At 45.8% G+C, this 25977-nt stretch overlaps 2 protein-coding genes across 2 annotated transcripts in view; one reads left to right on the forward strand and one right to left on the reverse strand.

The window, feature by feature from the left end:
* Positions 1-802, forward strand: part of tyw5 (tRNA-yW synthesizing protein 5) — a 44331-nt gene extending 43529 nt beyond the window's left edge. The window contains exon 8 of the mRNA XM_080198487.1: positions 445-802. Coding sequence (XP_080054613.1) covers positions 445-701 — 257 coding nt within the window. The 3' untranslated portion in view covers positions 702-802. The remainder of the gene's footprint in view (positions 1-444) is intronic.
* Positions 803-16523: 15721 nt separating this feature from the next.
* Positions 16524-25977, reverse strand: part of trpm2 (transient receptor potential cation channel, subfamily M, member 2) — a 98480-nt gene continuing 89026 nt past the window's right edge. The window contains exons 30-33 of the mRNA XM_080198488.1: positions 24976-25078; positions 22257-22358; positions 17773-17874; positions 16524-16938 (exon numbers count right to left, since the gene is read on the reverse strand). Coding sequence (XP_080054614.1) covers positions 16759-16938; positions 17773-17874; positions 22257-22358; positions 24976-25078 — 487 coding nt within the window. The 3' untranslated portion in view covers positions 16524-16758. The remainder of the gene's footprint in view (positions 16939-17772; positions 17875-22256; positions 22359-24975; positions 25079-25977) is intronic.

Below are 25977 nucleotides of genomic sequence, written 5' to 3' on the forward strand. Positions count from 1 at the left end.
AATTGAATTTCCTCTCAAAGAAATCAAATTGTGGCCATTTGCACACCAATACACACCTCTGCACCCAATTCAGCCCCAGGAGTGAGAACTGAGCTAATTGCATTCAGGTTTAATTTATTAAGTACCCATTTGTTCAGGCACTTGTGTGGGGAGACATGGTGGTGCATTGATTAGCAGTGCTGCCTCACAGTGCTAGGGATTTGGGTTTGATTCCCAGCTTGAGTGGCCGTGTGGAGTCTGCATGCATTTTACACGGATATGTAAATGAACTAAGATATACCACTTTAACAATTGTCATAAGAATTAGTTTCATCATGTATATTCATTTTGACTTAGAGTTCATAAATTATTGCTGAGTTTGCAGTGTATAAATTGTTCTTTATAATTAACTTGTAAAAATTGTCTGTATAATCATCTCAAATCCTGACTGCTTTTCTCCCTCAGCATTGTGGTTCCACAACACTGTTGCTAAAGAGTTTGGAGTGGGAGTGAATGTATTTTGGAAGCAACTTCCTACAGACTGCTATGATAAAACAGACACCTACGGAAACAAGGACCCAGTAGCGGCTTCAAGAGCAATGCAGATTTTAGACCGAGCCTTAAAAACACTGGAAGAGCTTCCCGAAGAGTACAGAGACTTTTATGCACGGAGAATGGTTCTCCGAATTCAAAGCAAATCATACAGCAATCATTATAAGTAGAATAATCTCTGCATGTCCTGATGATACAAATCAAGAACAGTTGCACAAGCATAGGATTTATTTGTCGGCACCTCAATTTGAAATAAAACTAGTTCTTTGTATTCCTTTTTTCCACAAGTTTCCATTTGAGGATTGGATGAACCATTATCAGGAAGTACATGAGTGGTAAATTTTCTAATTTGTATGCATAATTGCTTTAGATTGCAAATTTTAATATCTAAGGAGTTGATTACACTAATAATATTTTTTCAAAGCATTATTGAAACACATAAAATATATCCTGCAGTATCTTCATATTGCTTCTAAATGTCATACATGATCATTACGGTAGTAAAGAGTAATCACGATGCACATTTCAAATGATGTAGAAAATATCAAATTTTACAGTGTATAAATGACAGTTTGACCAATTCTTAAATGCAAAGTCATGCTTAATATTGAGAACATTAGTGCATCTCTCGTGCTTTTAACCAAATAATAGGAGAATTTTTTTTTAAGTGAATTCGGATCTCCAAATATACAACCCAAAGCATAGAAAATAAGGAGTTTCTCCCAAACGTTGCTCGTGAACTTGTCTTGCTTTTTAATAATGTATGGAGAATATTTATCTAAAATATGAAGATTGTTTATCTGAAATCAACTTGAAGATTGTGCGTAAGGCATAACTAGATGGTAGACTCTCATATCCAGCACAAAGGAAGACGGTTGACTTTGGAAGACAGTCATTTCTACTAGTTTTCTTCCAGTGGTTAGTAACAGAAGATTAAATTATTTATGCAAACCAGGCTCTCACCTGCTTCCATTTGTATCTATTCCCACACCTGTGCTGTTACCTGTGGAGTACCCCAAGCATTTCTCTGTCACAATTATAAAATCCCTACAATGCAGAAGACCACCATTTGGCCCATTGAGTCTGTGCCAACCACAATCCCACCCAGGCCCTATTCCCATAACTCCACACATTTACTCTGCTAATCCCCTGACACTAGGATCAACTTAGCATAGCCAGTCAACCTAATCTGCACAGCTTTGGACTGAGGGGGGGAAACCGGAGTATCTGGAGGAAACCCACACAGACACGGGGAGAAGGTGCAAACTCCAGACAGACAGTGACCCGAGGCCAGAATTGAACCCGGGTCCCTGACACTGAGGCAGCAGTGCTAACCACTATGCCACCATCACAGCCCATACGTGCGATCATTCTACATGCTGCCCCTCAGTGACGTCATCTGAAAACAGATTCCACGCTGATAACCTCTGGCACTACCTCAACACCACCTCTCCTGACCCCTCCACTGCATCAGTTGTCATCTGACTATTATGGTCTGATAGGTGGTAAGTGCCATGCATTCCAAATCCCAAAAGGGAAACTTGGCACAACTATTTTCTGTTTGTATTGTATCACCAAAAGATGTGTGTACTGAAGTCAGCAACCACAAGTTCTGTAACACTTCTGGAGATTTCAAATATTAAAACATTTAACAAAAGAGAAAACTTCAACAGACAAGATTACAGTTATGTGGTTAAAATTAGTCTTGCGGAACATTCTCCTAAAAGATTCCTACTTGGTTAGACTCACAAATAAGTACACCTTTAGGCAACAGTCCACATAGATCTTTAATGTAATCACAAGGCACTATCCATATTACTGTAGCGAATGGATGCCATGAGGTTTCATCCTCTCCCATTTGGCTGTGGAAATTCCAAACTTTTAAAATAAAACCCTGCCTTCTGGGGAAAAAAAAACAGACCAACACTTTTCTGAATTGGCTGAAAATGGTTTTACTTTGCTTCTTTTCACAGCTCTCTCCCAGCACAGAGCACCTTCCAGGAGGTCTTACATGGCTGCTCCTCAATATATCTCTCACCCTCTCTTTAAATGTTTCTTTCATCTTTTCTCATTGTCCTTATCCTTCTTCAAAATTTACCTTTCCCAGGTCATAATCTTTTATGTTCATCTGATGGCCACCACTTTTGGGTAAAATTAAATTGAAAAAACTTTACCTTATTTATTTATGATCTTTTCCTAATTGTAAACCCATTTTAACTGAATGCAAGAAACCTTACTTATCTCCTAATGCAATTATCTCTGCGCTGACACATTCTCCCCATGTTTGTGTCGGTTTCCTCCAGATGTTCCAATTTCCTCCCACAGTCCGAAAGATGTGCTCGTTGACCATGCTAAATTCTCCCTCAGTGTACTCGAACAGGCATCAGTGTGTGGTGACTAGGGGATTTTCACAGTAACTTCATTGCAGTGTTAATGTAAACCTACTTGTGACGTTAATAATTAAACTTAAGTTCCCTTCTAAATCATTCACCAGCCTGACTTGGAAATATACTGTTGTTCCTTTGCTGTCGCTGGTGTCAATATCCCTGGGCTCCCACCCTAACAGCGCTGTGGTTATACCTACACCACAAGGACTACAGTGGTTCAAGAAGGCCGCTCACTGCCACCTTCTCAGGGGCAATTAGGGATAAGTAATAAATGCTGACCTAGCCAGCGACACCCACATCCTGGAAAAGTAATTTTAAAAAATAAAAAAAGTTTAGGCATTAATTCTGTTTGAATGTCTCGAGCTCAGAAAGCACTTCTCATTGCTGGATCAGTTCTAAATTTGAGCACTCTTATCTGCTGGTATGAGCAATTTGAGATTCCAGTTTTAAAAAATGAAAAATAAATTGAAGTCGATATTAGCTCTAAAGCTTTGTGGATTGCGACTAATCAGCCCATAAAGTGGAAAGTCTTAGACGCTTCTCATCAAAACAGCGCTTCTTTAATTAAAAAAAATCCTTGAAATATTAAAACAATAGGAATTAGGGATTAAGAGCATTGGGGATGCTGGTGTCAGAACACAATTTTACATCAGAACACAAGCACACTGATGCACCTAACCAGCGCAATATAGTCACATTGGTCTGTGCTATCCTCCAGTGTACGATGGAAAGTTTATTGCAAGGCATTTCTAACATACTGCTGTATCTGGGTGACATCCCAATTACTGCAACATCACTTATGGTGTACAGGACAAACTTAGAAGAGGTTCTAAAAGATTTAGAGAAGCGAGAGTCTATTTAAAATGAATGAAATGCATTTTCCAGGTGGATGAAGTTATATACTTCGATTTCAGGGTAGATGCAAAAGATTCACATAGAATCCCTGCAGTTCATAAGGAGGCCATTCATCCCATCAAGTCTGTACTGACTCTCTGACACTTCATCCCTCTCAGGATCTATCCCCATGTATTTACCCTACTAATCCCCCTAACCTACACATTTTGGGACACTAAGGGGTAATTTAGCATAGCCAATCAGCCTAACCTGCATATCTTTGGAGTGTGACAGGAAACTGGAGCACCCGGAGGAAACCCACGCAGGCACGGGGAGAACGTGCAAACTCCACACAATCTATGTTTAATGATATTCCTTCTGTTTCATTCATAGATGGACTCAGGAGTAGGGGTGAGGAGTGTGGTAAAATGGTCCCTTTAAGGGGGCACTCCTTTGAGTGTCACAGGATTGGGTCTGACCCAAGGAGAAGTTGCGCAGGAAGCTGAGCCAATTGGAAGCAAGGGCGTGTGTCCTGGGATAGGGAGGAACCTCATTTGGTGCGAGAGAGGAGAAGAGAGTAGATGTGCTCTGTTGTTCTGTCAGGCCCTTGAACATTTATATTGTATTTATAATAAATCAATTAATACTTGAAGCCACAATGTGTCGCCTTCGACTTTAGTACAAGTATCTTCTAAAATAGAATTGAATATACACTTGAAAAATAAAAAGAAATGCATTCAGGCTAGGGCTAGGTTATGGGGAAAGAACGGTGGGGTTCTACTAATTGTATAGTTGGCATGATTCTCGAAATAATCTCCTCTGTTCAGCTCATTCTTCATCACCTCTTTGAACCTCTCCATCATCTGAAAATTGTCCCATTGTTTATCCAATATCCAGTATTGGATGAGCAGAAATATCTGATCAAGTATTTCCCAGACTGAAGCCAATGTCTTTGGTCCATGCTACAAAATCCATTTCCTGACCTGGCCAGCCAAAACATTGGTATCCACCCAACAATGTGGAAAATTGCCCAGTTAAGTCCAACACACAGAAGGCAGGACAAATCCAGGCAATGGTCACCAATAAGAGAGAATCTAACCATTGCCCTTCGACATTCAATGTGGCATCACCTTCACTGAATCCCCCACTATCACATCCCGAGGGTTAACGTTGGCCATAAACTAAATTGGACTAGTCATGTAAATACTGTAGCTACAAGAGCAGGCTAGGGGCTAGGAATCCTGTGGTGAGTAAACTCACTCCTAACTCCCCATAATCTACAGTAGAGTGTAATGGAATACTCTCCCCTTGCTTGAATGGATGCAGTTCCAACATCACTCAAAAAGCTCAACACAATCCAAGACAAAGCAGTCCATTTAACTGGCATCCCTTCCACATGAATTCATGACCTAGACCACCGTTACTCAGTAGCAGCAGTGTGTACCTTCTACAAGATGCACTGCAGGCACTCACTGTGACTCATCAGACAGCATCATCCAAACCCACAACCATCTAACTGGAACTAACTATGTCTGCATTTTTTTAGCGGGATCAAGTTCCACTAAAAGCCAAAAGTGGGAGCTGACGTCTGGCAGGGGGGGACAGGACAGCAGATACATGGGAACACCATCACCTGCGGGCTCCCCTCCAAGCACTCACATCCTGATAAATATATCACCGTTCCTTCAGCATCATTGGGTCAAATCCTGGAACTCCCTCCCTAACAGCACTATGGGAGTACCTACACCTCAGAGACTGCAGCGATTCAAGAAGGCAACTCACCACCATCTTCTCAAGGGCAAATGGGAATGGACAATGAATGCTTGTGGTAGAATGAAATTCCCACGATGACCGACCACTTTCAGCTCGGTAACAGTGCCTGAAGCTATCCCTGCCTTCGCTCATCTGCTGTTGACCCCTCGGTCATGTTTTAGTTGCCTCTAAATCTAACTATTCCAACACGCTCCCTGCTGGCCTTCCATGTTCAACCCCCACCTGTAAACAGGAAGTAATCCAAAGAGTCTATTCCCAGTGTCCTACTCATACCAACACCAATGGCCCATCACTCTGTCTTCATTGATTTATATTGGCTCCCAATTAAGTAATGATTTTAATTGTTTTCAAATCCTTTACTGGCCTCAATCTATTAAAATCTCCTTCAGCCCCACCACATCTGTGCTCTAGTTCTGCCCTCTTGAGAATCTGCTAAGTTTTCAGTTGCCCCAACATCTGGAATTCCCTCTCTCAAGCTCACCACCTCCGCATCGCCATTTCTGCCATTCAGGTACTGCTTTAAACCCACTTCTTTGACTGAGCTTTGGCTCTCTGTCAAATTTAGAACTCCCCTCTGAAGCATCTTGGGTTGTACTATTGTGGTGCAATACAGATACAGGATTTTATCACCTGATTGCCAAAGGAATGTCACTCACATCAGCAAAAAGCTCTCTCGAGCAAAGACCCATTGATTGTACTATGCCAAATCTGATCTCATTTACCCTTTAAAACTATTCACAGGGAAACACCACAGAGTGGTGGAAAACACCACTCTGCCCAGTACTTTGCACCCAGCGCATTGGAAGCAAATTGACTTTTGTCTAAGTGAAAGTGACTAAATTCCTGTCCCTCCTGTCAAAACCGTTTATAATAAAGTTAAGGATTTGTGCAGAAATCACATGTGTATCTATACAGGTTACTGGTCTTATTTGAAGGGGCTTTTCACTTGATTGTAATTTCATGCTGAAGTTAAGGTAGAGTTTTTAATTTGATTAATTGCAATATGGTAGCATTATTTTACTATCACAAAATAGAGTCACAGGATTATAGAATCCCTACAGTGCAGATGGAGGCCATTTGGCCCATCAAGTCTGCACCGACAACAATCCCACCCAAGCCCCTATCTCTGTAAATCCATGCCTTTACCCTGCTAATCCCATTGGCACTAAGGAGAACTTTACCGTAGCCAATCAACCTAATCTGCACATCTTTGGACTGTGTGAGGAAGCTGGATCACCCATATATTACATATATATATATGTATTACATATATATATATATATTTACTGCTGGAGTAGCAATAATTTCCCTCTTGTTTCTTCATTGCAGCTGCCACACCACCAAGATAGCATTTAGTCTGTTTATTTATTGTGTCTAACACACACAGTGTGAATCAGTGTTGGACAGTTAAAGGGGTTTTCCAGCTGTCACACTACTGTGCCTTTAAGAAATATATTTTAATCATGTTTGTCTGAAGTTTCTTTTTAAGCTGGCCTTTTTGGTATTATTGCCCTGCTGCCTGTACCGGTATCCTCTCATTGTTGCTGAAGCAACATAATGGGCATCTCATTTATTTTTAATTTGGTCTAATGTAGCGTCCTGGAATTTTATGACCTTTTTGGATTAGTGGGTGAAGAATGATTGACAGGCCAGGTGTTACCTTGGCACCTTTTTTTAAGAGGAGAAACCCAAAAGTTTTACTTTCATTTTGGCAGAAGCTGTTTGGACTGCAGGCTGAAAATAGTGTTTCTTTGTCTGTCTCCCTGGTGTTGGAAATTCAGCTGTCAGTGGCTGGCTAGCTAGAAACTAGAGGCAAGTAATGTTCCTGTCTCTTGAAAGTTCTGGAGAGGAAAGCCTCAGTGTTTCAATTTCATATCCAAAGGACTGATTTACAGCAGATGTTGTGAAGCTGCAAGATCCAGTATCATGTGAGCATACTTGCTTTCTGTGCTAAGCTTAGAATGGGATGTATGCTTGTGGGAGTTGTTTAGCTTACTGTTGAGGTTGTGTTATAGCTGTGTTTTTGTAATTGATAAAAAGTTATTGCTGGTTTTTCTTATTATAGTTCAACTGTATTCTTAAATAAACGTTGTTTGATAAAAGCTTCCTAGTGGTCAATTGACTCATACCTGGAGTAAAACACCTTATGCTTATGGATGCCAAATTCAAAGGGTCAAATTTATGGCCTAGGCTGATCCCACAAAATACCTTGGAGTTTCTAACCTGGATCACAACACAGCCCAGAGAGCAGTCTGTCACCGTGCTCATTTCTAAGGTTATTTGCATCTTTATTTATTGCATTAGGAAGCAAAAAGGGGTTAAAAATAATTTACTAAAAGACCAGAGCTGCCATTTTCCTGAATTGGAATCAAGTTCCCATGCCAGTGCGAAAGCCAATGTGTTATCCACTGGCGCTACCAGTGACCTACATTCACAGTTCAGGATATGTTAATGGGCCAATTCTCCCCCCAACATGTTTAACGCTGACTTTCTGGTGCCTGGCGCCTGATTCACTGCAGTGGGGATTCAGCTGTTAGTCCTCTCCAAGCGGGGGCAGTATCACAGCACTGCCCTCAACAGGACTCTCACTCCAGCCGGCTATATGGCCAGGACAAGGTCTGCTACACGATTCCTGGAGTCTGAGGCGGAGCGGATGTTTGAAGCTTTGGAGGAGAGGAGGGCCGCTCTCTCAAAGAAGAAAGAAAGATACAGGACAGGAACAGGCCCTTCGGTTCTCCAAGCTTGCACCGACCATGCTGCCTGCCTAAATTAAAACCTTATGCACTTACGGAGTCCATATCCTTCCATTCACATCCTGTTCAACTCTCCTGGGAGTTGGCAGGAGGCTGCCTTCAGCAGAGACGTGGGAAGGGGTGGCACTGCAGTGAGAGCCAGGGGCTTTCCAAGGATCAAGGACTTAAGGAGATGAGTGACCTTCACCGGTTGGCAGGGTGAGTGCCCACTTCCCCATCCATGGCATCATGCACACCCTCCGCCATCTCACCCTAAACCCCCTCAATCGGATCACACCACCTCCTAACATTGTAAAACAGAATTCCCATCTGATTCCACTCCCCACATCGCCCCCCCCCCCCCCCCCCCCCACCGCCTCCCCACCGCCTCCCCACTGCCTCCCCACTACCACCGCAGACCACTTCACACACCCTAACTGGACAGCCCCATGATCACCAGCTATCAGACCCCCATCCTAGTCAGGCCACCCTCTCACTCTGTCATCTTTGTGTCCCCATCGGCAAAGGTAGCCTCCAACAAGAGGGAGCAGATGAAGATCGATGGGGCACCCCCGAGGTAGAAGTCCTCACCCCCTCTGAGGAGTGAGTCCTGGAAATTGTGGAAGAGGCCCAGTATTGAGCTATCGCTCAGTGCAAGATCAGCAGGTCCCGAGCAAGAGCCAAAGCACTGTGGTCCCAATGTCCTTTCCTCAAATGATTCTATCATCCTCCACACCCCAGACATCTCCACAGCTGAACCCCCCCGCTTGCAGGGCCTCCATTGGGTGAGACCATGCCATCCCTCCAAGCACCCCAACCACAGCACCGGGGATGACCCAGACATACCGTCACTGCATTCATCAGCACCAAGCCCCAGCACAGATACACTCACCTCAGTCAGAAACATTTATGGACAGGCTTCTGGGGCACTCTCTGGTGAGCACCACACTGCTGCTAATGCACATCGGGTGGAGGCTGGAACTCCCAAGGTCAGTCCTGAGGTCACCTCCAAAGTCATCCCCAAACCACCAGCACAGACACCCCTACCCACAGCTGCTTAGCGAGACCCCCTCCTCTCCTGTACACCCCGCTACACCTTTTAAGTAGCCTCTTACCTCCATCTCCCCCCCCTTGGTGCTCAGTCTGACAAGTCCCACTTTTCAGGACCTGCACCAAATCACATCTATCCATCTGGAGGGGCTGGAACATCTCGAATGGTCGCTGAATCGGCCTCCTCGCCCGCTAATGAGATGCTAAGGAGGCCCTTCGAATATTTTAAGGCTTCCCACCCATTGTGGACAGGAACATGAATGGGGTCTCAGCGCGGCCTGGGAGGTCCACAGCGGGTCTGGTGCCCAGCGCTGGACTCATTTATCCACCAATCCTCCAGGCCATCGCGGTTCACCATCAGAGCTTGGAGAAATCCCCCCCTCCCTGCCCCAGTACTGTTTAATTTCACACATCTCTGCCCTCCCTTTGTCCGTTTCTGCTGCACCCCCTTAATGATAATGGGAAAGAATGAATCGACACAGCTTTTCCAAACAGTACAGTTCTAGTGCCTTTAATCATGTGAAGTTTTGAAGCACAGTACAGGAGGTGCAGCATCACACACTCCCCTAACCGGGGATGGGGGCTCACAAAATAAAAATCACAACCGGGTTTTGTGTGCAAGATCTGGACAGTAACACTGTAGGTAACACAAACACAAGCAGACAAGCAGGAGGCAATGCTCGGTAACTATCCCACGCCATCACATTGTTGCAGAGCCTCTGCCCCAGCACCTCAGTAAGTGGCTGAGGCACACACTGTGTCCCCGGGGGGGCTGAGCAGCAGCGAGTTCCCGGCCCGGGAGCTCATTCTGCTGCTGGCTCCCGGACCCCGTCCCCCGTCCCCGCCTGCCCACCGTCAGGATGCCGGCCCCGTGGTTGCCCGAGCCGTGCAGCAGCTGGTAAAGTTTGCAGTGGCACTTCCTCCGGTGGCAGCAGTCCGGCAAAGGCTGGCAGCAATCCGGCAGAGAGAGGAGCAGCAGGGCCAGCAAGGGGAGCAGCAGGCGGCAAAGCTGGAGGGAGGGGGGAAAGGGGGAAAGGTTAGTGCGACAGCAAAATAACCTGCTCACTTCAAACCGCCAAATCCAACACAAACTGCCCCAGTGAGGAGCAAACACCAGGGGCATGTAGCTGCGATCTGTAACCCCCCATGACTTGCCTGAACTTGTAACATCTCACTCACTGTCCTGTCTGGAGACAATACACATCTCTTTAACCTGTGCCTAATGCTCTCTCCGCTCACATTGTCTGCACCTTTAAGACTTGAATAGCTGTAAAGACTCGCAGTATTCTGTAAACTGTGTGTGACTTTATCTGCCCTTTCTCTCATCAGAACCCTCCACTCACCTGACAAAGGAACACCGTTTCCGAAAGCTTGTGGGTTTACTACCAAACAAACCTGTTGGATTTAACCTGGTGTCGTGAGACTTCTTACTGTGTTTACCCCAGTCCAACACCGACGTTTCCACATCAGGGCATGCAGCTACCCCACTGAAAATACACTGAGTCACTAAAGCTACAATTAGACAGTGTTTCAGTTGCTGGAGTGGTTTTGCCAAGTACCGAATACATCCAACTCTTAAACACTCAGTAAACGAGGGGAGCAGACCCACCATCGTGCTCACTGACGGTCACTTAGGCATCCTGTAATGTCCACGCTTGCTCCAAACTTGGTGTTCTCACACTGAGCGATACGGCATCCAGCTTCCAGTAATCTTGGGGTTTTAATGCTGTCAAAAATGCTAATCCACTTCACATCAGTCCAGTGATGTCAACAGGAGAGCTCTAATTCCCAGCACTATTCATCTCGATAGACATCCTCAGAGAGGGCGGATCCAGCAGCAGAGAGAACATGTACTCCCCTGAGCTCCAGCTTCTGTCCGGACTGACAAGTGGATGAGATAGAAAATTTATATCTCAGCAGGTGCCGCAGAATTTGTACAGAGAGAAACAGAGTTCCTACAGTGCAGAAGGAGGTCTGTTAACCCATCGAGTCTGCACCCCCCCACAATGATGTGGGTATGCCGGCGTTGGACTGGGGTAAACACAGTAAAAAGTCTGACAACACCAGGTTTTAGTCCAACCGATTTATTTGATAGTAAACGCACAAGCTTTCGGGGTTAGTCCCTTCGTCAGGTGAATGGAGAGTTCTGGCCTCGGACAGAGCATATAAAGCACAGACAGTTTAGAGATTACTGATTAAAATGTGAATCCTTACACCTAACCTGCTGTTCAAGACCTGAAGTGGCCGACAATGTGAGTGGAAGGAGCACTGATCACAGTTTAAAGAGATGTGTATTGTCTCCAGACAGTACAGTAAGTGAGGTTTTGCAAACCCAGGCAAGTCACGGGGGTTACAGATAGTGCGACATGAACCCCAGATCCCTGTTGAGACCGTCCTCAATCCCCACAATCCCAGCCAGGCTCTATTCCCATAACCCACATATTTACCCTGCTGATCCCCTGACACTAAGGGTGCTGCAGGCGCTTGTGGACGTTCGCATTCAGGAGGATGACAGAGCTCCAAGTGGCCCTCTGTTTTAAGGAGGAAGCCCAGGGCCCCTCGGACACCCCTAGGTATGAGGAGAGGGCTGTTTCCAGCTCCAGGCTTGCACAATGAGGGGGGTGACACTCCCGCGCTGATACACTCTAAAAGTACGCCTTACAGACCCTGTCCCCCCACCCCCCAGAGGGCACCCACCAAAGTTATCACAGGGAACAGGGTATGGCAGGGTGCTGCAGATCCTGGGCAGACCCGGAGATGTAGAGGAGAGTTTAGAAAGGTGAAGTTTACCTCCACCAAGTCAACACCCGTGTTCACCGGCCGTTTTAGAGAGTGAGATTTATGTAAGGATTAAAGTACCTTTGACAATATATTAAACCTCACTTTCTGCAGCCTATGTGTGCCTCCCTGCTCTCATTAGACCTCAGATTAGGAGGGAATAAGCGAGGAAGCTTTGAGTCCATGTCAGACTTCAATAAAACAGTTTTATTTCCACACACACAGGAGGGAGAATCAGCCTGGACCAGGGAGTTCAGTCTGTATCTCGCCCGATTCTGAAGATACAAAGGCTGTACATGTTACTTATACTGTTCTCTGGAGTCCAGAGTATTGTCATACAGGGTGTTATTGATACGAATAGCTTGAATTGATTATAGGTGATCACATTAGGCGGGTCTATTGACCTGGGTATTCACCTTAATTGTGCCTGGCTCTCCTTGTCTATCTGTTTTGTGATACAAAGCGATGTGGATGATGAATGGGTTTTGATGGTGTGATAACTGCCCCATCTCCCCAGTTTCTAGGAACAATGGCTTCTCTCGACTCATTGGAGCTAATCAGTATCAACCCTGCATCGTTCGCCGAGGCCTCGAAGTGATCTCACCTGTAAAGTAACTGTATTGGCAGCCTGAGATGTTTATTGGGTATTTCTGCCTGCAGATACGGTGAACTCTGTGTTTTAACCCTTTCTTAGACATTCCTTTTCCTGCTGTTACATTCACAACCTGGATTTGCCCCAGTACTGGGTCCTGCCCTATTACAGATCTCTCCATGGACTCGCTCACTACCTGAGCTCGATGGCCGCCCGTGGGGTACATCCCACCTTTCCCCCAGAGCTGGGACACCCCAGAACACGTAGTTGGCTCAGCCCCCCCCACCTCTGCGTGGCCAGGGTCGTCCCTCCCCCTGCCCGGAGCTCTGCGCTTCTCACTGTCCCCTCCGAGAGTGAAGTTACCAAGATCTCGTCTGGAAAAGCCATTAGCTCGATGAGGCGATGCCGGGCTGACATTATCGAGGGTTTGGGGCGGGGAGGGGAGGGGGGACGTTACAGTGAGACGGCCCACTAATGGTCATTAATTCAAACGGGTTTCTCCTTACCTTCCTCAGCAGGAACCGCACTGCATCAGTGGAGGGGGCCGGGGGGGCATTCAGTGTGACAAAGCTCACCGTCCTAAATCCCCCTTCCTTGGGGATGATATATTGCCCCCATAACTCCATTGCCAGACACTGCGAACAGTAACAAAATATCCTGCCCCATTCTAAAGGGTGACAACTTCTAAAAGCTCTGAACTGTTGGATTGAGACATTTGCTGGGCAGCTGCTCCAGTGCTGGACAGTGCTTGTGTTTTGCAATGGGTGGTGATATTGAGGCGTTGTTACAGCAATAGTAATAGAGATCCATGCCATGTCAGCTATAACTCTCACCAACTTTTACAGATGGACTATAGGAAGCATTCTTTCTGGTTGTATCACAGCTTGGTATGGGCTCCTGCTCTGTCCAAAGCTGCAGGAAACTACACAAGATCGTCAATGTAGCCCAGTCCATCACGCAAACCAACCTCCCATCCATTGACTCTGTCTACACTTCCCACTGCTTTGGAAAAGCAGCCAGCATTATTAAGGACCCCATGCACCACGGACAGTCTCTCTTCCACCTTCTTCCGTCGGGAAAAAGGTGAGGTTACATGCCAACTGACTCAAGAACAACTTCTTCCCTGCTGCTGTCAGACTTTTGAATGGACCTACCTCACATTAAGTTGATCTTTCTCTACACTCTAGCGATGACCGTAACACTACATTCTGCACTCTCTCCTTTCCTTCTTTATGAACGGTATGCTTTGTATATGCGCAAGAAACAATAGTTTTCACTGTCTACTAATACATGTGACAAAAATAAATCAATCAAATCAAACCCCCAAAAAGATCCTAGTTCATATCCCCCAGCACAGTAAGCAACACAAGCTCAATTCAATAAATGTCCGGAATTAAACAAAATTTTGACCACAGATTATTAAAATCCATCTGGTTCACTAACATCCTTACCTCACCCTGACACCTAGCAAACCTGCCATGCTCCTGCATCCTGCACCTAACATACTCATGCCCTGTCCCTCACTGCCAACACTCAGCCATCTCCCAGCTGGACTCCCTTCACCCAACCCCAACTCAACCCACTAACAACAGCTACCACTGGTGGCCCCAGCACTGCCTACGGCCCCAAATGCACCCCTGGGTGCACTTTAAACCCACCTCCACTCGCTAAAGCCAAGTGCAGCTCCGAGTCCAAATGGGAACTCACTGCCCATTTTTCAATTGCTTTGGGGCAATCAGTTCTCTTACGTGGACAACTGGGTAAGCGGCTCAACTTAGTTTTACCAAGTCCCTCCACTGATTAATGGCGGTTGTAGGTCAGTAGGAGAAGGATAGTAGAAGTAGACCAGTGGTTATTGTTGTGATGTGCCAGTTCGATGGGCTGAAGGGCCTTTTCCGCACTGTATGCCTCTATGTCTCTACTAACCATATGAATTTGGGAGAAGGGAGGGGAGGTAGAAAAGGGGATAAAGCCTGGCCAGGGTGAAAAACCCAGGAACCACTCTGGAATTAGACAGAGGAAATATATCCAGTGAATTCCTCAAAATACAACTGGCCTGGAAGCAGAGGAGAATCTTCACGCAGTGGTGTGCCCCCGAAGAAGGATATGGCATAGCCCGGGCAAAAGTGGCAGAGCCCTTGGTCAAAGAGCTCCACCGTCCATCTCCATGGACCCCCTTCCTGTGTTGCTATGAATGGTTGGTGTTCTCCCAGTGGTCACTTCTCTGACACCTCCTGGTTAAAATCAAGAGGTCGGTCAGAAGGATCGTGAGGACCCGCTTTCCCAGACTTCCACGGCCACTGTCCTGCTGTCTATCAAAACTAACACCTTTGGTGGGTGCCTTAACCCAGCGTCCGGTTCATCTGCAGTGCCAGGTCTGCTTAGCAAAAGTGACCCACTCGACAGTGGCCAGACAGCCAGGCTTCTTCTCAAATATTTGACTCCATCCTTAAAGTTACAGAGTGGGCCAGACAAACCCAAATCCATTCCTTGCTTGCTCCAAAAACTAAATTCAAAATCCAACTGAATCCAATTCATTGTCCCCACAAGGAAATCAAACAAGATCTAAGCTGACAAGATAAAGCATTGCACACGGATCGCTTGGGGGGGGGTGGTGGGGGGCATGGGGGGGTGGTCACGTAACTATTTCGTACGGAGAAGTCTCATTCATTATCAGAATTAACCAAACAAATTGCTCCACCAACTAAAAACAGCCATCACCCACAGAATCGAGAACGCTGCAAACCTCTCAATCCTTTCCATGTCCGGTTTTCCCCAAGATCGTCACTATCTCCCTGAGTCGGGAGCGGGTAAGATGCCCGGATGTGGTATCCACTTCTCCAGCTCCCTCTCCGGAATCGAATTCCCCGTTCCCCATTACCCATGGTCACCATGGTAGGCACAAATAATACCATTGAAAATTGATAGGGGAGACGTTCAAATGAGTTGTCAGTGTCATGAGGATGTGCGATCGGACTGGAGAAAGGTGCAGGTTTGATACAACAGGTGCAGAGACGAGAAAATCCCAGGGTCCAATGCCTACTCAATACCAACCCAAACCCCAGGGCCTAATGCCTAGTCAATACCAACCCAAACCCCAGGCCCAATGCCTACTCAATACCAACCCAAACCCTGGGTCCAATGCCTACTCAATACCAACCCAAACCCCAGGCCCAATGCCTACTCAATACCAACCCAAACCCCAGGCCCAATGCCTACTCAATACCAACCCAAACCCTGGGTCCAATGCCTATTCAATACCAACCCAACCATTGAGGCCTGTAGCTGACTCGGATCAACCTTTCATGTGCCATCTCACTCCCGAAACTCAGCAGTGGGCTGCACTCACTGAACTCCCCTCAGTGGTGAGCTGGCCAATTTCATATCTTTAAAAAGTAATCAGAAATGGCAGTGAGATGATGTCACGCCGCTGTGGGTGGTCCCTCCAGCAGGGGGGAGGATTGCTGTGGGGACGCTGATATTCCAATGAATACTAATGGGGTGTCTGATGTTGCATGGCAGGAACCCCGTTATGTCATTGGCGAGGATAGGGGACAGTGGCCTAGGGAAATCCTGCCTGTGCCAATCCTGTTTTTGACCTCTTGTGGTACCGTATTCCTGTCGCTGTTCATGCCAACTGCAACTGGGATTAAAAATCCCATCCTTCAACCAATAAACACGACCCAGATCTTCACATCCTCAGTGGAAGGGTTGTGACGGTAAGAATTCTTCTTCCTAATGCTTTAAGGGTATTAGTGCAGAAGAAGATGACAACACTGACCAGTGTACAGAGTTCTTTCTTTATTGTGCAACATTTCAATAGATTAAATCTCCCTTCCATAGCAGGATTACAACATGCTGAAGAAGAGCAAAGTGCCAATTTGTAGGAGTTCCCACTTCACGTGGAATAGTTTATTAGAGCAGCAATTGGAAGCACAGCTTGGAGACTGTTTTTACCCTTATTGGCACTCACAAGTCACTGAGTGAGTTGCGTTGGATCCCTTTCTCTTGTTTTCGGGGGATCGGGCTTGGTTACGATGGATTCCTCCCTTGATATTGATCCTCTGGTGAAGTGAGCAGTTCAGAAGTAGATGCCATGGATGTCGGTCACAGTCTGCAGGTATTGTTTGTACAGTGCACAGACTGGCACCCCCTGCTCCACAGTTTGCCACTGCACTAACAGTGGCAATGCTCTGCCCTCCACCATCAAAGGAATTGATAACCGTTTACTTGTTGCGGACCCGCCTCGACTTGTGATTGACTTTAGGAAGGAAAGGAAACACAGGCAGGAAGGTTAGATTCAAATCGCTGGAGATTTATTATACCGCCGTGACAGATAGTTTTACTCCACGTCCCGTGGGAGTGAGTCAGGGATCAATAGCTCAAGACCAACCTCAGTTCATCTTTGCGAGGCTATGCCATTGTTATTATGCCAAGGTAGAGCCAATCTTTACCCCCTCTGTGGATCAGCACACAGCCACCAGACTGTGCCATGAGCAGAAACATTTAAATTCAAGTTATTTTTCGAAAGTTTATTTACTAGTGTCACATTAGGCCCCACATTAACACCGCAAAGAAGTTACTGTGAAAATCCCCTGGTTGCCACACTCTAGTCGGGTACACTGAGGGAGAATTTAGCAAGGACAACGCACCCTAACCAGCGCGTCTTTCGGACTGTGGGAGGAAACCGGAGCACCCGGAGGAAACCCACGCAGACACGGGGAGAACATGCAGAGTCTGCACAGACAGTGACCCGAGCTGGGAATCAAACCCGGGTCCCTGGCGCCGTGAGGCAGCAGCACCCACCACTGTGCCACTGGGCAATGTGTGATCGTCTCGCTCAATATTGTTCAGAACCACATCAAATCTCTTTAAAGATCATCCACTAAGTTAGCAAGTTCCAGAGTAGAGTCGATTGACTCAAACAATGAGTATTGAGTAAAGAGACAAGCAACCAAAACCTCGTGTAGAGTATTTAACATAGCCCCGTTTTTTAGCAGTCTTCACGTTCTATATGCCCAAACAGTCATGAGTGAAAATTTAGTTAAGTAACATTTTCTCATAAATATCTTTTGGAATGTTAAAAAACGCTCACGTTTATAAATGGATTGTCATCCTTCAAGTGGAAATTGAGGGCCAGAGTTTCAATCCATGCATTATCAGTGTTCCGTGAATCATCCACATATCCTCTGTAAACCTGAAATACACATCAACCAAATACCTGAAATACACACATCCGAAATACACACACCTAATACCTGAAATACACACACCTAATACCTGAAATACACACACCTAATACCTAAATACACACACACCTAATACCTGAAATACACACACACCTAATACCCGAAATACACACACCTAATACCTGAAATACACACACCTAATACCTGAAATACACACACCTAATACCTGAAATACACACACCTAATACCTAAATACACACACACCTAATACCCGAAATACACACACCTAATACCTGAAATACACACACCTAATACCTGAAATACACACACCTAATACCTGAAATACACACACCTAATACCTGAAATACACACACACCTAATACCTGAAATACACACACACCTAATACCTGAAATACACACACACCTAATACCTGAAATACACACACACCTAATACCTGAAATACACACACACCTAATACCTAAACACACACACCTAATACCTAAACACACACACCTAATACCTGAAATACACACACCTAATACCTGAAATACACACACACCTAATACCTGAAATACACACACACCTAATACCTAAACACACACACCTAATACCTGAAATACACACACCTAATACCTGAAATACACACACACCTAATACCTGAAATACACACACCTAATACCTGAAATACACACACCTAATACCTAAATACACACACACCTAATACCTGAAATACACACACCTAATACCTGAAATACACACACACCTAATACCTGAAATACACACACACCTAATACCTAAACACACACACCTAATACCTGAAATACACACACCTAATACCTGAAATACACACACCTAATACCCGAAATACACACACCTAATACCTAAACACACACACCTAATACCTGAAATACACACACCTAATACCTGAAATACACACACACCTAATACCTGAAATACACACACACCTAATACCTAAACACACACACCTAATACCTGAAATACACACACCTAATACCTGAAATACACACACACCTAATACCTGAAATACACACACACCTAATACCTAAACACACACACCTAATACCTGAAATACACACACCTAATACCTGAAATACACACACCTAATACCCGAAATACACACACCTAATACCTAAACACACACACCTAATACCTGAAATACACACACCTAATACCTGAAATACACACACCTAATACCTAAACACACACACCTAATACCTGAAATACACACACCTAATACCTGAAATACACACACACCTAATACCTGAAATACACACACACCTAATACCTAAACACACACACCTAATACCTGAAATACACACACCTAATACCTGAAATACACACACCTAATACCTGAAATACACACACACCTAATACCTGAAATACACACACACCTAATACCTAAACACACACACCTAATACCTGAAATACACACACCTAATACCTGAAATACACACACACCTAATACCCGAAATACACACACCTAATACCTGAAATACACACACACCTAATACCTGAAATACACACGCCTAATACCTGAAACACACACACACCTAATACCTGAAATACACACGCCTAATACCTGAAATACACATACACCTAATACCTGAAATACACACACCTAATACCTGAAATACACATACACCTAATACCTGAAATACACACACCTAATACCTGAAATACACACACACCTAATACCTGAAATACACACACCTAATACCTGAAATACACACACACCTAATACCTGAAATACACACACCTAATACCTGAAATACACACACACCTAATACCTGAAATACACACACCTAATACCTGAAATACACATACACCTAATACCTGAAATACACCTATCTGTGCACACGTGAGAGCAGTTGAGGTTGAGATTAAATTTTCAGAACATTGAGGAAAGGCAGAAGATTGGGACTAGATTCTTGCAGGGGTCTGACACATACCCCTCTCAGACAGAAAAGGGACAGGAAATCCCCATTAGTGCTGCATGATCCGAGCCCATTCCTGATCCATCTATAACCAGCTGGGGAGAAGGCACCTATGGGACTGTTAAGAAGACATGATGTGGGTATGCCGGCGTTGGACTGGCGTAAACACAGTAAAAAGTCTGACAACACCAGGTTTTAGTCCAACCTATTTATTTGATAATATACTCGCAAGCTTTCGGGTTAGCCCCTTCGTCAGGTGAATGGAGAGTTCTGGCCTCAGACAGAGCATATAAAGCACAGACAGTTTAGAGATTACTGATTAGAATGCGAATCCTTACACCTAACCTGCTGTTCAAGACCTGAAGTGGCTGATAATGTGAGTGGAAGGAGCACTGATCACAGTTTAAAGAGATGTGTATTGTCTCCAGACAATACAGTAAGTGAGGTTTTGCAAACCCAGGCAAGTCACGGGGGTTACAGATAGTGCGACATGAACCCAAGATCCCTGTTGAGACCGTCCTCATGTGTGCAGAACTTGGCTATCAGTCTCTGCTCAGCGACTCTGCGCTGTCGTGTGTCGTGAAGGCCGCCTTGGAGAATGCTTACCCGAAGGTCAGAGGCTGAATGCCCGTGACCACTGAAGTGTTCGCCAACAGGAAGGGAACAGTCTTGCCTGGTGACTGTCGAGCGATGTTCATTCATCCGTTGTCGTAGCGTCTGCATGGTCTCCCCAATGTACCATGCTTCGGGACATCCTTTCTTGCAACGTATCAGGTAGACAATGTTGGCCGAGTTGCAAGAGTATTTACCATGTACCTGGTGGACGGTATTCTCACGTGTGATGATGGTATCCATGTCGATGATCCGGCATGTCTTGCAGAGGTTGCTGTGGCAGGGTTGTGTGATATTGTGGTCACTGTTCTCCTGAAGGCTGGGTAGTTTGCTGCGAACAATGGTCTGTTTGAGGTTGTGTGGTTGTCTGAAGGTAAGAAGTGGGGGTCTGGGGATAGCCCTGGTGAGATGTTCGTCTTCATCAATGATATGTTGAAGACTCCGGAGAAGATGTCGTAGTTTCTCCGCTCCGGGGAAGTACTGGACGACGAAGGGAACTCTGTCCACTGTGTCCCGTGTTTGCCTTCTGAGGAGATCGGTGCGGTTTTTCGCTGTGGCGCATCGGAACTGCCGATCTATGAGTCGAGCACCATATCCTGTTCTTATGAGGGCATCTTTCAGGGTCTGGAGGTGTCTGTCACGATCCTCCTCATCTGAGCAAATCCTGTGTATACTTACTGTACTGTCTGGAGACAATACACATCTCTTTAACCTGTGATCAGTGCTCCTTCCACTCACATTGTCGGCCACGTTAGGACTTGAACAGCAGGTTAGGTGTAAGGATTCGCATTCTAATCAGTAATCCCTAAACTGTCTGTGCTTTATATGCTCTGTCTGAGGCCAGAACTCTCCATTCACCTGACGAAGGGGCTAACCCCGAAAGCTTGCGAGTATATTATCAAATAAATAGGTTGGACTAAAACCTGGTGTTGTCAGACTTTTTACTGTTAAGAAGAGGCAGAGACATCCAGCAATAACTCAAAGACAAGGAGGCAGAGTGAGAGGCGACACTGGCGTAGAGACATGTGGGCTGCTGACGAGAAAACACAGAGAAATGCTCACACTGGGGACAGCTCAAATCCTCAGAGTCACAGCGAGATACAGATAGAGTGAAGACTCTGATCTTCACCCAGAGTGAAATGATCACAAGAGTCGAGATTGGGTTCAATAAAAGTGCAGACAATATACCAACAGAAAATTAACACAAAAATAATTTATTCTTTCAGCAAGCAGTTAGTTAAGATGATGTAATTTGGGGTAGGAGGCTGTTACATATGAACACACGGATTAGGAGCAGGAGTAGGCCACTCAGCCCCCTGAGCCTGTTCCACTGTTCAATGAAATCATGGCTGATCTGCTTACAACATCAGCCCCCACATTCCTGCTGACCCCCCCCCCCCACCCCCCCCCACCCCTCGACAGCCCCCTCCCAACCCTTAAGCTCAAATCTACCTAGCTCTGGATAAAAAAATCAACCAAACCTCTGCTCCCACTGCCTTTTGGGGAACAGTGTTCCAGAGACTCACAACCCGCAGAGAAAAATATTCTCCCCCTCTATTGCTCCAGTTCCGGTAGATGTTTTACACCCACATTTCAAAGTGTATGACATATTCAGCAGGTTCTCGCTGCACAAGCAATATTCTGTTAGTCACAGCAGTGCTCAACATGGGAATGAAAAGGCAATGAATTCTGACCAGATTCCAAAGCAAAGTGAGCTTCGATCCTCCCCGCGGACTCACGGCTCTGATTATTTACTGCAGTGAAAGTACTGCCTGACATTGGCAGTCTAAACTGTTGAGCAAAAACAAAAATTAGCTCCAACCTCAGCAGCTTCCTTCAGAAGTTTCTGAAACATCTCCAGTATCTTGGGGTTTAAAATAATCTTCATATTCTTTGGGAATGTCTCTCCGGAGTGCAGCAACCCCTGGAGGAAAGAGAAAGTTTATTGAACAGGACGTTCTCTTAACCCCCCCTGCAGCTGGATTCCACGGTCAGCAATAACTCTCCGTGAACTCACCTCAGGAAGCAGGTCCTCACTGCAAATCTACTGAGTATAGAACAGTATCTCTCTTTCAATAATGTCTGTCGTTCTCTCTCCCATTCCCACTTTCCGGGTGGAACTCCCTGTTCCGGAAGTTGAGTGTGGTGGTGGTGGGCAGGATAAGGGGTCTGTTTTCTGCTTTTCGTTGTATTGGGTTTCCACACCAGATTGTCTGCTTGTCAGCTTATCACATATACATCAACATAGAATCCCCACAGTGCAGACGAAGGCCATTTGGCCCATCAGGTCTGCACTGACTCTCTGACACAGCACCTCATTTACCCTGCTAATTCCCCTAGCCTATAACTCTTTGGGCACTATGGGCCAATTTAACTTGGCCAATCAAACTATCAATACCTTTGGACTGTAGGAGGAAACCGGAGCACCCGGAGGAAACCTACTCAGAAGCAGGAGGAATGTGTAAACTCCACACTGTCACCAAACTGGAATCGAACCCGGGTGCCGTGAGGCAGCAGTGCCAACCACTGTGCCACCCATGAACATGAGTTGGTCTTCGTCCACCCTGCTGGGACCTGATTGTGGGCACTATATTTAAACTGTACCCATGCACGCTATACTTTTTTGCGTTCCAGGATTGAGTTTGGCAAACAGCAGAATGGCCTCCATTGGAAAGAAGCCAACTCCTTGGAGGCTCACTGATGATGCCCCTCTCGATACAGGGGAGGGAAGGCAGAACATCTATTCCCCCCTGTTGGCAGCCAAAGGTTCACCAACCTGGCAAGAGGGGTGTGGGTAGGTTGCCAGGATGGTCAGCACCAGTGTGGGAAGATGAATGGCCTCATCTGTCAGGGTAAGTTCACCTTCACCCCACTCTCACCTCACTCTCATAGCCCACTCCCAGCCATTCACAGGGTCACAGTCCCCAGAGACCAACCATCACAAGGGACATCACCGCTGACTCTCTCACATACTTCATCATTGTCATCTGTTCTCACATCCAGTACAGTTTGTGTCCTCACAATGATCCACTCAGCACTCACGGAGGCATCCTTATCATCGAATCAAAGACTGCCTACAAAAGGAGGCCATTCGGCCCATCGAGTCTGCACCAACCACAATTCCACACAGGCCCTATTCCACTAACCCCTGCCCTGCTAATCCCCCTGACACTAAGGGGCAATTTACCATGGCCAATCCACCTGACTCACACATCTTTGGGCTGTGGGAGGAAACAAGAGCACCCGGAGGAAACCCACGCAGACACAGGGAGAATGTGCAAACTCCACACAGTCACCCAAGGCTGGAATTGAACCTGGGCACTGTGAGGCATCAGTGCTAATCACTGTGCCACTGTGCCGCTGGATCATTAATCCAAGTGCCCCCCCGCTCTCTCCAAGGAGTCAGACGGGGACCCTCAGACAATCCAAAGGGAGGAGGACCATCAACCAGGCATCCCGGGATCATTCACTCAGGTGTCTTTCAGCCATTCCCAATCCCATCTCCCAAGTCGGGGAGGGTGCACCTGACCCACAGCACAAGACCCAAGGCAGATCTGAGTCCTCCAGACCCCCGCTCTCCGGTGAACACCCCCCCAGGTCATCAGAGGGGTCTCAGTCAGCGGGCTGCTTCCACTTCCACTGTGGATGTCAGGGACGCACTGAGACATGGCGATGGGGTAAGAAAAATAAAGAAGTACCAGGGATATAAAGGCAGCATGAATGTTCATTGGAGATAATGACCCAAAGGACCCACATCTGGGCAGAGTACCCATAGGATGGAATGAAATGCTGTGTTTGATTCGTGCCACGTGTATTGGGATGCAGTGAAAAGTGTTGCTTCTGGTGGTCTTGGTCAGAGCAGGAGCCATACCAAGCTCTGAAACATCCAGAAAGGATGCTTTCTATGCTGCCTCTGTAAAAACCAATGAGAATTATAGCAGAGAGTCGCAGTGTTGTAGTGCGCACGCGTGTGTTCATAGAGAGAGGCAAATACTTTGGGATGGGGTTGTCTGGGTCAAAGGAACATTACAAATAGGAACAAGGGAAGGCCATTTGTCCTCCTGGCCCTGCTCCATCTTACATTACGCTCATGACCTTTGAGTCAACTTTCCCACCCGCTCCCCAGGTCTCTGGAGACTGAACATCTGTCTGTCTCAGCCCTAACTCGATTCAGTGATGGTGAGTCCTCTGTGCGGTAGAGAAGGTTAGTAATCCTTACGGTAAAGAGATTTCTCTTTGTCCTAAATAATGGGCTTCTTACCTTAAAACTTTGGCTGCTTGGATTCATTCCCCAGCCAAGGGCAATAATGTCTCAGTATTTACCCTTTTGTAATCCTGAATGTTGCAGTAAGATCACCTCTCATTGAGTGTTTTTACATCTTAGCGTCCTTACAGAAATGTCAATAGGAAGTAGGGCAGAGGTAATGGGATAATTGACTGAGAGTGAATGCAGACTGTATTATAGATATACATTTTGAACTGTATGTCTTTCTATCTATTGTCTACTTTCCTTCTCCCTTTCACCACAGAGTGATACATACCGAAGGTAAGGTCCATTCTTCACCTGGATATTGGATAACAAGAAACTCCAGCACCTTCTTGCCACATTTTATTGTGGGAGAGTTATCCGAATTCCTCTTAAAGCTGTGATAGAAGGCAAGCATTGGACTTAGCGAGCGTCAGCAAAATATCTGCACTCCCTTGTAACACTGCAACTCCTTCTCAAACCACTAGTCTATCGAATGGAGGCAGGTTATCCATGCAATATTGATTCATTTACCAACACAAGCTTTGTCTTCTAAGAGTAAATGATCTTTAGGTTGAGTTGCTGTACCTTTGACAAAGTGTGTGGCCCTGTGAGTGAAGTTTGGTGCCAGTATTGTAACCCCACACATTTCCTATATCGTGCTGTTTCAATCAGTCAGTTCAGTGTCATTGCTGGGGTTGGAATTCACCCTGAACATATAACCTGAGTCTGTATATATATATATATATGTACCACTCAGCCTGGTACTGAGCCCAGCATCAGGAAAGTGCAGTGTTGGTTGTGGGAAATTATCTCGGGTTCAATTCCAGGTTCACTGATCACTGGTAGAGAATGAACGTGTGTGTACATTCAGTCTCTACAGACTTGCCAGCTCCATCACTTTGCTCAGTACCATTTCCCCAGTGATTGTGATTTCACCAGGTATCTCTCTCTTTCACCTCCTTATTTACAGCTATTACTGTCTCTTATATTCTCTATGGTGAAGACAGAAGCAAAATACTTGCAATTTCATAATGCTACATATTATGGTGGTATTAACTCCCATTCTCACTCTGCAGGGGACCAACACTCACTCTACCCATCTTCCCCCATACTCTAATTTCATTCTCCTTTTAGTCATTCTCTGCTGTCCTTTAGATTCTGATCAAACAGCTGACTTGACACTCAACTTTGCCCAATTCCTTTGGTTTGGTGCTTTCCTTAACTTCTTTCATTAACCACAGATGGTGGCTTCTCCCTTTACAATTTTCCTTTAAAGCAGGAGTATAGTTACTCT

This window comes from Carcharhinus amblyrhynchos, chromosome 11 (assembly GCF_965287045.1).
Source record: "Carcharhinus amblyrhynchos chromosome 11, sCarAmb.v2.hapA, whole genome shotgun sequence".
NCBI lineage: Eukaryota > Metazoa > Chordata > Chondrichthyes > Carcharhiniformes > Carcharhinidae > Carcharhinus > Carcharhinus amblyrhynchos.